At 50.6% G+C, this 15,874-nt stretch overlaps 1 protein-coding gene across 7 annotated transcripts in view; it reads left to right on the top strand.

Moving 5' to 3' along the window:
• Positions 1–539: 539 nt before the first annotated feature.
• Positions 540–15,874, top strand: part of DNM1 (dynamin 1) — a 45,007-nt gene continuing 29,672 nt past the window's right edge. For 6 of the 7 annotated variants that reach the window (XM_006892504.1, XM_006892506.1, XM_006892508.1 and 3 more), the window contains exons 1-3: positions 626–786; positions 15,168–15,241; positions 15,537–15,686. In XM_006892504.1, coding sequence (XP_006892566.1) covers positions 626–786; positions 15,168–15,241; positions 15,537–15,686 — 385 coding nt within the window. Of the gene's footprint in view, positions 787–15,167; positions 15,242–15,536; positions 15,687–15,874 lie in introns of all 7 variants that reach the window. The other variant, XM_006892505.1, reaches the window with a different exon arrangement.

Here is a 15,874-nt window from a genome sequence, read left to right as displayed (position 1 = left end):
ATTTTTGAGAACAGAAGCAGGTATTCTATGCAGGTCTCAGTTTCTCTATCTGTAAGCTGTGAAGACAGCCAAGACTATGATCCAAGAGGCCCTGTACTTGAGGTGAGAACGCTCTTGTACCCAAAAATCCCATCCCCCAAACAGCATCCTCATACCCTAACACTGCTAACCTAAACTGCGGTCCAGTCCGTTCCTACTATGAGACCCTCCATTAGTGTCCCAGGCTATAAATCTTTTTGGGAGGAAATCGCCCATCTTTCTATTTCTTACTCCCCCTCACTCCCTACCTGTGGCTGATTAATTGGAACTGCTGACTTTAGAGCCTGATGTTAACGTATTACGCCACCAGGCCTCCTTTTAGGCACTGCCAAGCACCCCCAAAGCCGCAGAAGTAGAAGACCACAACCCCCATGGTGCCCCGCGCGGCGCCTGCGCAGGGCAGGCGGTCAGTGGAGCCACGTGCGCCCTCTGGCGGCGGCCAAGCGTGACGCGACGCTTGGATCCCCGAGGGGCGGGGGACCCGCGGCGCTGGCAGTCTGGGCGCGCGGCTGCAGCGGCGAAGCAGGAGTCGAAATCTGGAACGGGAGCGGCTGCCGGATTGCCGCCCGCTGGGCCTGCCGCAACCATGGGCAACCGCGGCATGGAGGACCTCATCCCGCTGGTCAACCGAATGCAGGACGCCTTCTCCGCCATCGGTCAGAACGCGGACCTCGACCTGCCGCAGATTGCCGTGGTGGGCGGCCAGAGCGCCGGAAAGAGCTCGGTGCTCGAGAATTTCGTAGGCAGGTAAGAGCGGCGCCTGCTGGGGCGCGTGCCCTGGCTCCTGCAACACCTTGGATCTCCGCCCCGGGACCCGACGGCGCCGCGACCTCCCAGCCCCCGGCCTTGCCGTCTCGGACGGCGCGTCCCCGACCCCCAGGCACAGGAGGCAGCCCTTCCCCTGGCCACTTCAGGGGCCCCTCGGGGGCAGCAGCGCCCTTCGCTTGTCTGCAAGCGTTGACAAGCCTCTGGCTACTGCATCACGCCCCCCTCCTTCACCCCGTCCTTTAGGAAAGACAGCAGCATTCTAAGGAGACCCTGAAAAAATCCTTCTCCCCCACTGTGGGTACTGCATTAGTCAGCGCGCCTCCCTGGACTGCTAGGGTCCCTTGGAGAAGGTAGTACCCTCAGGGCAGCGCCTACCACCCCCTGTGTGGATGACAGCCACCTTTCCCCACGCAAATTTATGGACCTTAGTAGCCGTCCTCTTCCCTGGAGGAGGACAGGGGCCTGCGGGCATCGAGGGTCAAGCACAGTCTGTCGTGTCCCCCACCTCCACACACACACATACACACACCTCTGCGGCTCCAGGCCGCCATCCGTGCGCAGCAGCGCCGCGGAGGGGGAGGCGCAGGCTGCAAGCCGAGGAAGGAAAGGATGGAGGGGTGGAGGGAGAAAAAACCCTCTTCTCATCTCTTTCTGAGGCCATCCTTTGGTAGGGGGCGCCTGTCAGTGCCCATCTCCCCGTAGCCTGACGGAGGGACTGTGATGGAGGAAGAAAGTGGCGGAGGGCAGAGATGACTAAGACAGGGAGACAGGCGGGGAGGGGGAGCCATTTGCGGAACCTAATCCTCCTCCTGCCTCTGATCCCACAAGGCGCTGGGCGGACCAGGTGGCAAGGAGTATGAGGGGGGCAACCCCAAAGACAAAGGAGACTACTGGGTTGTGGGGCAGGCAGGGTTGTGACCAGCGCTCGTCAAGTTCACCAGGAAAAAGGGGAAGAGATGACTTTTCTGGTGCTGAGGAGGAGAGTGAGGGAGGAGGGATTGCTCTCCAGTACTGCAGGTGGAATAGGGGGCTGGGCAGGAGAGGCCAGGAGAGTTGACACTAACCTCCTCCTACTCTGTCTACCTCCCATCCTCACCTTTTTCAGAAACCCTAGCTTTCTTCCAATGACCTTCATGGCTTGCTGGGGGTGGGAGGAAGGAGACAGAAGCTCCTCCTTCAGAGGGACAGCAGTTCTGTGGGGTGACATTCCAGGTCCAAACCATTCTGCTATGAGATCTCAGGCAAGTCACTTGGCCTCTGTTTCCCCATCTGTAATATGAACAGTTGGTCTCTGTTTCCCCATCTGTAATATGAACAGTTGGTCTTGATGGTCATTTCTGCCATTGAATGACCTAGGTAGTCCAGTGATAGTCCTTGGGCTGAGAGGAGGAGGCCTGGATGGCGCAGTGTGTCTGTGGGCTGCTGGAAAGGCACTGTAGGCGGCGGGGCCCATCTGGTCAGCAGAGGGGGAGGCTTTCTGTCTCTGGGGGACAGGCTCTGCAGAACCCCCCTCCTGCTCACGTGACCCGAGAGCTGCAGAGACACAGGCAGACAACATACAGATGGTCCTTATCTCTGAAACCTCTTCACAGCCTGGGGCAGAGGGGAACCCTGCAGACAGCAGAGCCCTGAGGCCTTGGTGCTTCTAATGACACTTATGGACACCTAGCCTGGATCCCTACCTTTTATGTCCATTCATTCACTGACAGGGCCATTGAACATTTGCTGAGCATTTCTGTACAGGCTACATACTCTGGGTGAGGGTAGAGAGGGAACTACTGGTGCTCTCAGCTCCCATTTAGTAAGCCCTTCCCTTGTGCCCCACACCATGCCGAGGCAGCCTCACCACAGCCCCACGAGACAGGTACCATGATGCTTGCTTAGAGAAGAGGAAAGTGAGACTCTGGAGGTTAGATGGCTTGACCAAGGTCACACAGCCAGAAAGGGAAGGGTTTGTTAGATTCCAAAGCCCAGGTTCTAATCTCTGTCCCGCACTGGGCAGTAGGCCCTGGGATCTGCAGGAGTGTGGGCCTGGGTTACTCCCCTCTGTAGGATCCAGGTGCAGACAGCTCCTGCCCTGCCTCCCTGCGAGAGTGTAAAAGCCCTTTAGTGAATATGCGGGAGGGAGGCCTCCATAGTCAATTAGGCTTGGGAGCCTACATGTGTGAGGACAGAACTGGCCCCTGGCCTCTTGGCACTTGCTCTCCAGTCAAAGAGATGCCAGCAAGCAGAGAGCAGGACATCCTGGACAGCAAGTGTGACCTCTACTCCAAGTGATCTTGACCCTCTGGCCACCTTCACTACCCTCCAGTGATCTTTACCTTAGTCATTGAAGGGATTCCCTCTATTCCCTGGAATGCAGGCTAGGGAAGAGGAGGGCTTGGTTGTGGTCAGGAAAACATCATTTGATCCTCTTGAGAGCAGGTGAGCAGGCTAGGACTGAGGCAGAGGCAGGAAAACTGAGGCTCAGAGAAGTCCCTCCAAGCCAATCTTGCTTACTCTCTCATGAGTGCCCAAACTCACTGCCAAGGTTGTGTCCCCAGGGCTGCTGAGCATGGTAACAGCCACTCTGCCTCCTGGGGCATCCTCGGAGGCAACCCCCCATGGAGAGGAAGTGGAAAATGCATCAGAGGAAACAGAGGCTGCTCCAGGCCAACCTGGGCTCCAAGGCACCCTGGAGGATTCTGCAATCAGCTCTGTAATGCAGGTGGCCCAGTGGCTACCCAGGGCCTGTTGGGAATTATCTGGGTCTGTGCTATTTTCTCATCCTCCATTTACAGAGAGGGCAAGCTGAGGTTGTTTCAGTTACTCATTTCGAATGTTCACAAGGTCTTGGAAATAGGAATTCTCTAGTGAAAAAAGACAAAGGCATTGCATTCTGGAGAGGAAGACAGAAATAGTAAACACAAACAAGTTTGTATGTTAAGACAACTGGAAAATGTGGTCATGGGGAGGGTGAGAAGTGCTTTTCACAGGGACGTCAGAGATCTTTAGAGGAGGTGGCATCCGAAATGAGACAAGAAATTATGTGATTAGCTATAGTAGGAACATTGGAGGCTGAGGGAACAGCAAATGCAAAAACCCTAGGTCAGGAAGGAATTTAGTATACTGAAAGAAGAGAAAGGAACTACTCCAGCTGGTGTTTGGGGAGCATGGGAGAAATGGATCAATGAAGAAGGCTGGGGCTAGATTTACAGGCTTTGTAGACCATAATGAAGAATTTGGGTTAATCTTCATTCGTACCAGAAGCTTTGAAGCAGTGAAATGACTTAAGCTGATTCCAGCACGTGTGTGACTTAGAATGAGGGTGAACAGAAAAGGCTTGAAGAGGCGGCCCTTTCAAGAGCAAAAAGGTGAGGAAAGTTCAGACATTGCAGGGCTTTAGCAGTTAAGAGGAGGAGAAGGGAGAAGAGGTGAAGGGGATTTTTCTTGAGTGAAGATACAACAGAACTTGCTGATAAATGGAGTGTGGGGGACAAAGAGGGGAGGGGTCAAGGATAACTTCCAGGGCTTTGATGGAGCAGCTGGGTAGATGGAGGTGCCATTAATGGAGACAGGGAAGACAGAAAGTACAGGTTTGGGGGAGACAGAGGCAGTAAGAGTAGGAGTTTGTCAATGTATTGAATCTGAGGTTGGACTTCTGAGTGGAGATGTCAGGTGGGTACTTTGGTGAGACAAGTCAAAAGCTCTAAGCTAGATACACAAATTTGAAAATCTTTTGTGTTTATCTATGCCACAGTGCCCACTTGGAAGCAGGTATAGACAGAGGAGATGCTTGGATCTGAGCACTGCAGCATTTCATGGTCAGATCCCTGCTACCCAAGGCTAACGAGGCTCCCTTGTCAGCATTCTGGCTCACCTTTGCCTGTCTTTGGTTGTGTGCTCCCCAACATATACACAAATAAGGTATGGAGTATCTTGCAACAGGCTTCCCAATTCCAGCCCCCCTGACTTGACGGACTCCCACATCCAGGCAGACTGACCGCTCTCAGTAAGTGCCCACTCTCCTACACTCTTTTTTTTTTAAAAAAAAAACCCCAACAACTTTATTTCATTAATTTTGTGTGTGTGTGTACCATCAAATTGGATCTGACTGGTATGGGAGGAGATTGCCCCTCTTTCTCCAGCAGAGCATCTGATGGATTTGAACCATGTGCCTCTGGGATTACAGTGCAGCTTCTTGCCACTAGGCCACCAGAGCTCCCTTCCCCTACACTCTTGATCCTTAGAAATGTAGCAAGTCAGTGGGAATATAGCAGAGAGGGTAAGAACTCAGGATCTGGAATTGGATCTAGGTTTGGAGCCCAGCTCTCACACTTACAAACTGAGCCACCTTGGAGATGTTTCTTAAACCTAATCAGTTGCTAGGTCTTCATCTGTAAAATGTGAATAATAGTAGCACCTCCCTTAGGGTTTGTGGGGAGCATTGAGTTAAGGCCTGTGAAGCACTCAGGGTAGAGCCTGGTCTGAGGATGTGCCAGTTCTATTGTAGGCAAGCCTTTTGGGATGGTGCAGGCAGGGAGGTGAGCCAGGATGAAGATGGAGAATCTTCTCCATCCAGGTTGTAGCAGTGGAACTGATGAGTAATCCTTTGCCCATCGCCCAAGGGACAGTCTATGAGACAGAGTTTTAGGTTTCACTAGTGACTTTGCCTAGTAAAAGGAAGAGGGTCAAAGAAAGAGAGGGAGACTTTTAGCAAGGTAGATTGACCTGGTGGCTGTACCAATGGGCTTGAGCATATCGCAGATCATGAGGATGGCACTGGATAGGGTGAGATTCAGATCTGTTGTTCATAGGCAGGTGCCCCCACTCAGGCTCCCATCTCCCGATGGTCCTTCTTATTCTAGTTCCAGCATCGTTTGGTACTGATCGCTAACCTCTGAGAGCTCCTCGTCATCAGACCCAGCCTGCCATGGGAGAGACTGCCTACTCTCTGCTGTAGGCTCTGTCCCCTCCATTTGGTTGGGATACATTTCAGCTATCCTATTGCCCAGATTTATAGATGAAGTAAAAGAGAATTAGGGGATTGAGATATCCTAGCCAGAAAGTTACTATGTGCCAAGTCTTGGGGACACAGCAGCAAAATGACAGAAATATCCCTGCCTCCAGGAGACTCCTAGCTGCTCAAGGAAGAGAGACATTAAATCACACAAAGAGCTAATTTGTTGTGTATTTTGAAGAACGGTCCAAGGAGCTGACTATTAAAAGGGACAGAAGAACTAGGTGGTTCCTACTATTTGTACTGAGCATTTTGATCAAAGATTCTGTAGAAGAATCCTGATCAAATGGAGCAGAAGGTAAAACAGAAAGAACTTCAGATTGTTTCTGGAGCCCAGGGGGCTGGATAACCCCCCTGAGATAATCATTAAAGTTTAAACCAAAATTATCCATCTGAAGCCTTCGTAAAAGCCAAACAATAGTTTAGCTTAACTAGTACAATTATGGTATTAAAGTGACAAACATCAACCTAAGGGTGAGACAGAAACTTAGGGGCAGGGAGTTTAGGTGGAAGAACGACTCAAAAAAGGAGAGAGGAGTTGAATAATCGGAAGAATTGTAATCAGTGTTGCTGAATGGGACCTGCAGAAATGGTTGACCTGATATATATCTTACTGGGTACAGCCTCAACAAAATGAAATTTAAAAGTCAAGGAAAGGGGGACCCTGTGGGTCAGAGAGGGCTCCCTGAGGAGGAGGCAATTCAGACTTGATCTAAGCAAGAAAAAGGCATTGATCAAGTTAAGGAGCTGGGGCAGGCACTCCAGGTGGAGAGCTCAGCTTGAGCGAAGGCCCAAGGTGGGAAGCAGCTCAGGGCGTCAGATGAAGGGCCGTGTGGCTGGAGCATGCCAGGCTGGGAAGTGGGGCAGAGGGTGATGGCCTCATTGGACACCCCTTTCTACATCCTCCAGGGAATTGCAGGACAGCCACACTGTTTCAGCTTCTCTATGCTGAGAACATGCACCCACTGCACACTAAGTACATGCCTATGGAGGATCACTGTGGGGATGTGGCCAGAGACCATCCCATCCACCCTACCCCACCCCACCCGACCCAACCAGTGACCCAAAAGAACAGGGAATGAAAGGTTACCCCAGCAGACAGCATCTGATTTCAGTGCCAGGAGAGTCGCATTTCCTGAGCCTTGGCTAGGGTCAGAGGGGAGTTATCCTAGGTGAGGGGTAGGAGCTGCTGGGCAGGGCAGAATGGCGTGAAGGAAGACCGTTAGGGGCCCAGTGTTATTGAGAATGGAGCAAGAGCCAAAACGTGCCATGTGTCTAAATATAAACCTAGCTAAGGAATTGCTAACTGCAATATATTCTGTCCTCCTACTTTGGCAAACACATTTTATAACAACCTGGCAAAGTGAGTGAATTGAGAATTCAGACTTCGTAGAGTTCCATGGGGGAGCTCTCGTGGCCTGCTGGTAAGAAGCTGCACTGCAATCTCGAAAGCACATGGTTTGAATCCACCAGCTGCTCCATAGGAGGAGAGACAATCTTCTCCTGTGTGATTAACTATCTCTGAAAACCTGCCAAAAGTCAGCTGAGGGTGGATTCTGACTCTACGGTACACAAGAACAACAGAGTTCTATAATGGGATGTAGAGATATGGGAACTAGTCTCTTCCCACTCCCCTTCAAACCCGAAGATACTCCTGCTCACATGTGAACACTCAGCCCTCATATCTTAACTTCATCCACACTCCCAGGAAGGCTCTCCTCAATACTGATTATTATCTTTTTGTAAGAGGAACAGAGACTATCTCCAAGATTGTTGTTATTGATGTGTGTCTAGAGTTGAAAATTACCTCTAGCTGAACCTCCAACAGGTTTTCAGGAGTAGTAAAATCATAAGGGAAGGGATTGCACATCCTTCTTCTGCAGAGCAGCTGATGGGTTTGAACCACATGCCTTTGGGATTGCAGCACAGCTTCTTACCACTGGATCACAGAGCTCCAGTGTTAGGATGGAAAAATAGCACAGAGAGGGTAAGCGACCTGTCTAAAGTCAGCAGTTGATTTAGAGACAGGGCAGGAACTGTCACTGGGCCTCCTGCCTCCAGGCCAGGGCTTTCCATGTGTCTGTCCACCCTCTTTCCCGCACCTTCCCCTGTGTGTTTGTGTGCACACCTACGCATTCAGTTCTTCTCTCTGATCCATGGCTCTGGCACTCCCACCCCCTCCCTGGACTGAAAGCTGGCTGAAGAAACAAGAACTATTTGAAGGAACTCTAGAAACTTGGTATTGCTGTAGGCGATGAGGAAATGTAGAGCCTTAGGCTTGGAAGGTGTTCAAAACAGTCTGAAATAGCACCTTCCCAGGGCCTTCAGATCAACCTCCAACCCACCCTCAACTACCCAGTTCAGTCCCCAAGCCCTGTAGCACCCACAGCCTATTCACTCACCTCTTCCCACCTCTGTTGCCACCACCTTCACCTCGGCAACTGAACCAGCCTTCTCTCCCAAGTCCATTCACCACCCACACTCAGCACACAAAAATCAGCTGAGTTTCTGTCACGAATAATGAGTAAAGCTGTTCTAGTCTCCCAATCTCATCTCTTCTGCTGAAGCCATCCTTGGCTTCTGTGACTTCAGAGCAGAATCCTTGCTCCTGAGATGGACCCTTGAGGCTTACAAGACACAATCCTGCTGTCCTCGGGCTCCTCCCTCCAGGTCCACCCTTCAGCCAGGTAGAATATCATGCAGTTTATGGGGGAAATGAATGTCCCTTCCCATTCACTCTTCTGGGGTACATACGGCTGCATGTGCTGTTCTCTCTGCCTGGAATGTTCCTCACACCGCCCTTATCTTCCGTCTTCATCCTTCAGGTCTCATGTCAGCCAGTACTTCCTTCCAGGATGCCTTCTCTGACCACCTTCTTCTCCCATGACTCAACTTCTACATGTGGGCTAGAGCTTAGTTTTCTCCCAGGATGAAGGGTTGTAGGGGGAAAAGAGGCTCAATATCTTGGCAGATAACAACTCCTACCATGGTTACATCTCTTGTATTTCTTACCAGGCTAGTCTTTGATCATTCCAGCTCAGTTGCATCTGGTCTTAGTACAGGGGAAGGAGCCACCAGCCAGGGCAGGGAGAAAAATTTCAAGAAGCAGATGCATGCCCGCCTCCCCCAGCCTCCGTCCGAGTTCTGAATTCAAGAGAACACTGTGCTGGAACATGAGCAAAGCAACTAGTGCGTGAAGAATGCTCACAGCCCAGTGGGTACCCTCTGTTAAAGCTAGGCCAAGTGCTCAGGGATCCCCTCACCTTCTCTGGGAAATGCTGTTGGACTGTGCCCCATTTTATTGATAGGAAAGCTGAGACTCATGGGAGGGAAATAAGCTGGTGATGGAGCCAGGATTCTTTACCATTAAACTGCTTGTGTTAAGAAATACAAACCCAGATGCAGTTCTGTATGGCATGACTGGGAAAACGTCCAGCAGCTGTGCCTAGAAGTCCAGGGCCTGTGCCACACGTGACTTCGTCTGAGACTCAGTTTCTTCCCTGAAAGATGGAGGAGCTGATCATGCTGACCTTGTTCAACTGTTGTGAGGGAAACTGGGTGATACGGATCTTAAAAAGCAACTTTACTGAGGTCTAATTGACATGCCATAGAATCCACTTAGCTCATGTGTTCAGCGATTTTTAGTACATTTAGAGCTGTGCAGCCATCATCAAAATATAATTTTAGAATATTTCCATCACCCAGAAGAAACCTTATGTAGATTTAAAGCCCCTGGCAGAGTCCCTGGCTAGCGGTCAAATATCCATCAGTTAGTCATGATTATTATTAACGAAATGTATACTACGGTTAGGTAGGTGGTATAAATGATTGAGTACTAGCTAGAAGTTGGGGATTTAAACTTCTCCCAAGAAGAACCTGGGAAAATGGGCTTGCTGGAGTCCCTAAGGAGCAGTTCTACTCTGCTTCCACCCATTCTCCATGAGTTACGATTGACTCACCAGCAATTGACAACAACAACAATGGCAAAACTATAGTTGTCTCCTGCTATTCGGATTATGGCTGGCTTTTATTGGCTTTTTAAAACAAAAGAAGACAAAACAAAACAACCCAAAGCATGTCCACCCCTGAGTTCTGAATTCATAAAAGAAATTATTGGTAAGATATTTTATGTATTTTGTAGAAATACTTTTTTCAAATGGAGAGCATATGCTTTTTTGAAAATTAGGGGCAGAACTTGAGAAATAGATTTCCATTTAGAAAATATGATGTCATCGACACTTGAGAGAAAGAAAGCAAAAGAAAGAAAGGAGGAAGGAAGGAAAGATGAGAATTGAGTGGGGTTTTTAGGAAAGCAGTGTGGAAAGAGCACTGGCCTGGAGCTCACACCTGCACCACGACCTTGGGCAAAACTCTTCTCCTTGTTGTGCCTCAGTTGAAGGTGTACAATGAGGGTGACAGTGGGGAACCTGGGAGAGCTAATCTCCATATCATTCATTCATTCGGGGAGCAGGCTGGGCTCTATGCTGGGTGCTAGGGATATGGTGGCCAGCTGGATCCACGCAGTCCTGCTGTCAGGATCATCAGAACATCAGAGAAAACGAAGGCCAGGACAGCCCTGCAATGTTCAAATCTCAAAGTGAAATTCATGAACTTTGTGAGATGGGCACACCCAGCACCCAGGGGCAGTGGGAACAGAGAGGGACTTGTTGCCTGGGAGCAGCCTCACCTCCTCCCAACTGTATTTCTTGGCCCGCTTCCTTGCCTAGTCCCTGCCCTGGCTTTCCATTTCAGGGACACCTCAGAGTCCACCAGCCCTCTTGTCTTCTACCCTCAGGGGCAAGATACAGCTAAACATATCCTGGCCCATCCCCACTCAGCCAGCCAGCCCCCAGTATCACCACTTACCTTCCAGCCCCCTCACTGCTGCACCATCTGGTGTCCTAATTGGGAGGGCTCAGCTTGTGTTCACAGCAAGCGCAACAAGTTGCCCTTCTGATTTACAATCACACCTTCACTCATATAGGTCTCACAACAACTTATTTTACTGCTGTAGAAACAGGTTCGGAGAGGTATTGCTATTTATGCACAGTCATACAGCACCAAAGTGGCAACTCAGAGATTCAGCAGAGACTGTCCAACATCAGAGTCCAGGAAGCAGAGGAATTACAAGAGTCATCACCAACACGACGTATACGCCTGACCGAGCATGCTACTTGCTGTGTGTCTTTTGCATTCAGCAAGTCCTGGAAACCAGTGTCCCTGAGCTTAGTCCATATCTCCATTCCTAAGGCAGGAGTTGAAGTGGTGCAGTTCTTCAGACCACTCTGAGGTGTGATGTTTTGAGGCCCAAAGAGATGTTTATTTCATACTCCCTGTACTTCAGGTTTGAAGGCGCCACTGCAGATGGCAGGGCAAGGCCTCCCAGGGAAACCACCATCTGCCCAAAATGAGCCATGAGAGCTGACGTGCCACCATCCATCCTCCCACGCTGGGGCCCAGCATACATCCACCGTATTTGGTGGGCCTGGCACACTTTTCGTGAGGTGCCTGTTCTGTCCTCCCTCAGCCTAACCAAGAGCTGGAGTAGGAGGTGCAGGGGGCCACCTGGCTGGAGGCCTAATGCTTGAGCGGCCCAGCTTGAGAGGGGCCTGTGGGAGAGTAGGGGCTAGGGTCTGGTTATCAGAATCCTGTGAGAAGTGTGTCCAGGTGAAAGGAAAGCTATGGGGCAGCTGTGCATGACTGACATTTCCAGGTGCTTGGACACCTACTATGGTCCCTGCGAGCTCCTCTTCAATCACCATCATTTCCACCTGCCATTTCATAGATTAAGTTCAGTTCCTGGATGAGGTCAGTGGAAGGGTCTTTACATCTCTTGCTGAAATTTGGAGGGCGGCTCCTCCTAGGGGATAGACTGAGGAGTCATCCTGCAGGGCAGCATCCTGGAGCTGAGCACCTACTGTGCACTGGGTATGCTAAACTCTTTCCCCGAAAAGCTCCATGAATCCCCCTGCTGCAGCCACATGGGCTAGAGCAAATATCCTGTTTATAGCTGAGACCCATAGAGTAAAACAAGATGCCCTAGAGAACTAGGCAGAAGTGGGATTTGAACCCATGGCCTCTGTCTTCTGACCATTAAGCCCCTCATATACTCATTGCTGTCAATTTGGAATTGAATCATAGTTGATCCAAAGTAAGTTTTCAGAGGTTTTATTTTATTATTTTTATGTGCGTGTACCGTCAAATCAGATCTGACTGGTACAGGAGGAGATTGCCCCTCCTTCCCCAGCAGAGCATCTGGTGGATTGGAGTTTTCAGAGGTTTTAAATCACATAAGAAGAGACTGCCAGTCTTTCTCTTACAGAGCAGTCAGAAGATTTGAACCACCTGCCTTTGGGTCAGCAGTACAACTCTTTACCCACTAGACCATCAGAGTTCCCTGACCACTAAGCCCGTGATCCTTAAACTTTTTAAAGGGATCATGAAAGTCACCAGAAGATTTGGTTTCAAATCCAAGTTCTGTTCCTCCTGCCCCACCCTCCAGACTGCACCCCAGCTTGTCTGAGGTACATGCCTTTTAACTACTGGCCAGGGGATTCTGCTGCAGGCCATGTGAGGACTAGACTTTGAACACTTACACCATGGCAGACATGGGGCCTCTGCACCCCCTTCCCCACCCTAATGTAGGAGATCTTACTAAAGAGGAGTGCTTCCCTCAGACATGGCCCTGTCCTCTAATCTCTGCTTCCCATAAGCTGCTTGTCCTTTAAATAGCCCCACAAAGCAGTGACTTGGGGCAGACTGGCCTAGGCCTCTGGCCATCTAGCACCCACCACTCAAGGCCCTCTGTCCCATCTATGCAGACCTCAGAGTCCTCACCCCCTTAGGCCAACATGGATGGGTGAGCCCATCTGCATAGGGGGAGGTCTCTCCAGAAGGAGTTCCCGGGAAGGTCCATATCACCATGGGGGGGACACTGTCAGTAGTCCCATCTTTCCCCACCCATCCTACATTTTCCATGGCAACTGCTGTTGCCATGGTATTGGTGAGGTGCTAGTAGAGAAAAGGGATGGACTGTGGGCTCCCACCTCCACCCCTGTGAAACCAAATGTTCTATCTCTACAGTCCAGGAGGGGACTAAAACTGGGGGGTCATCTCCCCAAAGCAATCAGTACATAAAGACTAGGATATAGAAACAGGGAGTCGCTCAGTGCTCCCACCCCCAGTTAATCACCTCCTTTACTGTGCTGCCTGGTACACCTCCGTTCTAGCACATGTCATGCTGCATTGCATTATCTGTTTACTGTCTGCTTCTCCCACCACACAGTGAGCTCCTCAGGGTGGGGAACTGTCTGACTCATCTCCCATCCCCAGGACCCAGCACAAGGCCTGGCACAAGCAGCTGTTCTCAAATATGTCCTAGATTGAATGCAACTGAATTATATAAAAAAAGCCAAGTCTGGTTCCTTGGTTTTAGGAGCGGCACAGTTTGATAGGAAGTTCCACAGGCTCTGGGGTCTATTAGATGCTTGAATCCCAGATTTGTCATTCATAGGTGATCTTGTGCAAGTCATCTCCCCTCTCTAAGCCTTAGTTTCTTCATCTAGAAAATGGGAGTCATGATTGCCATACCAAAACACTGATTTAATGACTTAAGAATTCAATGTTTGGGGTACCCTCCTGTATGCCAAGCCCTGTGCTAGATACTGGGGTACAGTTGTTGTTGTTGTTAGATGCTGTCAAGTCATAGACAACTCATAGCGACCCTATGAACGAAAGGTCTGGGCACTATTCGTACATAGAGTTTCCAGAGGCAAGCCATTTAGGATGTGGACGCTGCTCTTGCTTCCAGGCTCTGGGATACAGTAGTGAACAGAAAAATGTAGCTCCTGCTCACTTGAAATTCAGCCTTGTAAGAAGTGTTTACCTGGCAACTAAGGAGAGATTAATGAGCACATGATATATCATCCTCCTCCTAGAGTACTTCCCTCAGCTCCAGCCTGAACCCCACATGACTCCTCCCAGCAGCCTCTGGTATCCTCAGTGGTGGGACATGATGAGGACAGGGGTCAGGAGAAGCCTCACCAAGTTCTGAGAGGAAGTCTTGATCCTAGGTCTCCAGAATCTTCTGCCCCTCGGGTGCAGGGAGCTTGGTGAGGCCAGGGTCAGCCTCTGGGTTGGGGCAGGAGACCTGGGTTATGGCCCTGGCTCTGTCCATGCTGCAGTGTGTGTTTCACCATGTCCATTTCCCTCCTAGGCCCCTGTGTGCCTCCTCACGAATGGGATGGGTGGCTGCATCTCTGGGGCTACAGGGCTCTGACCCACTTCCCCTTTCCTGCATCCTGAGGATCCTGTGACTTCTGATTTTGCCAGCCTGATCCCAGGAGATGCCTCCACCCTTCTGTTTGGGGTGGGGCTGGGGTGGGGGGATGAGAAGAGCTGACAGAGAACCCACACCCGAAAGAGTCAGCCAGAGGGACAGCTGAGGCTGACATTGGCACAAACAGATGTCTGAAGATAGAGGATCAGGCCTGGAGGTTTGGGGTGCCTTTGGGATCTCTCAGAAGTAAGCACAGGGCTGACAGCAACAGAAGACTACAGAGACAAACAGATCTGGTTCCAGGGCTGGATCTGGAAGATACTGGCTGTATGTCTTAAGTGTGGCTAAGGCTCATTTTCCTCATTTGTTAAATAAGAATAATAGTAGCACCTGCTCTGTGGGACTCCCATGCGGAGTCCATGAGGTAATGCTCAAAAAGCACCTGGCACACAACAGGCCAAGAGCTGTCTCTTACCTTCTCCTTCCCCCATTCCCTATGTCTTCAGCTAGCCAGATGGGGTCCAGGGAGAGGGAAGTGAGATTCTGCCCTTCCCCAAAGCGGAAAGGAAGTGTGGCTATTTCCTTTTTGACTACTGGACACTTAGGCACATGGGACATGATATGCCTCAGTTTCTCTTAGGCTGAATGGGACAGGGACTTCCTGTGGGGGCAGAACCAGCCATGTCTGAGAGAAGTCTAGGTTGTGTTATTCTTGTCTCTTGGCAGCTCATTTGCATAAATCCTGTGACTCTGGAAAGTTGGGGAGCTCTTTGCACCTGTCATGCAGCTCCCCTGAGTGTCCTGAGCCAAGGTGAAGGATGGAGTATCACTCTCATAGCTTTGGAGCTCCTAGTTATAGGACAGGGGGCTCTGGTGGCCTAGGTGCTATGCAACCAACCTGAAGTCATGCAGTTCAAATCCACCAACTGTTCCACAGGAGGAAGAAGGGCAGTCTCCTCCTGTGCAGTTTACTACCTCTGAAAACGTGCTAGAGGGTCAGCTATGAGTTGGTTTTGACAGATGTCCTGGACAGAGGGAGACTTCTCGGATCCTGACCTCTTTCTGACCCCCAATTCATTGCAGGGACTTTCTGCCTCGAGGATCTGGCATTGTCACCCGCCGGCCCCTAGTCCTGCAGCTGGTCAATTCTAGCACAGGTATGTGTCTTTACCCACCAGCAACTTCTTCTGGGCTCTCCTCATCTGCCCCAACCATGAGGTCCAGCTGGGCCAATGAGCTTGTTCTCTGTGTGACTTTGGGCATAGGCTTCCTCTCCATCCAGGAGATGGGGATGAAAATGCATAAATGGGGATGTGTTATTGTAGGAGAGGAAGGGGAAATTAGGGTCCAGAGTATGTGGGCAATGTTTCTTTCAAGAAGAGGGATAGAGAGAACAAAGGTAGTGTTTTGGGCTATGGTGCCCACTTCTTTCCCCTACCCACTTTTAAACAGAATATGCCGAGTTCCTGCACTGCAAGGGTAAGAAATTCACAGACTTCGAGGAGGTGCGCCTGGAAATCGAGGCTGAAACAGACCGAGTTACTGGCACCAATAAAGGCATCTCACCGGTGCCCATCAACCTTCGCGTGTACTCTCCGCATGGTAGGGCGGCTGGGACCGGCCCCCAAGCTTGTGGCTATCTTGCTAGCCCCGCCCCTTGGAACAATTTTATTGGCCACGCCCCTTTTCCTTCACAGTGATCCCTCCCCAATGCTATACCACCCAGGCCCCACCCTATCATGGTTCTGTTCCCCTAGGCCATGCCCTTCAACATGCCCCTGCTTTAGCCA

The sequence above is a fragment of the Elephantulus edwardii genome, unplaced genomic scaffold (genome assembly GCF_000299155.1).
Source record: "Elephantulus edwardii isolate Elephantulus edwardi_28Jun2011 unplaced genomic scaffold, EleEdw1.0 scaffold00116, whole genome shotgun sequence".
In the NCBI taxonomy this organism is placed as follows: Eukaryota; Metazoa; Chordata; class Mammalia; order Macroscelidea; family Macroscelididae; genus Elephantulus; species Elephantulus edwardii.
The sequence above is the reverse complement of the archived record's forward strand: the minus strand, read 5'-3'. Positions and strand labels throughout refer to the sequence as shown.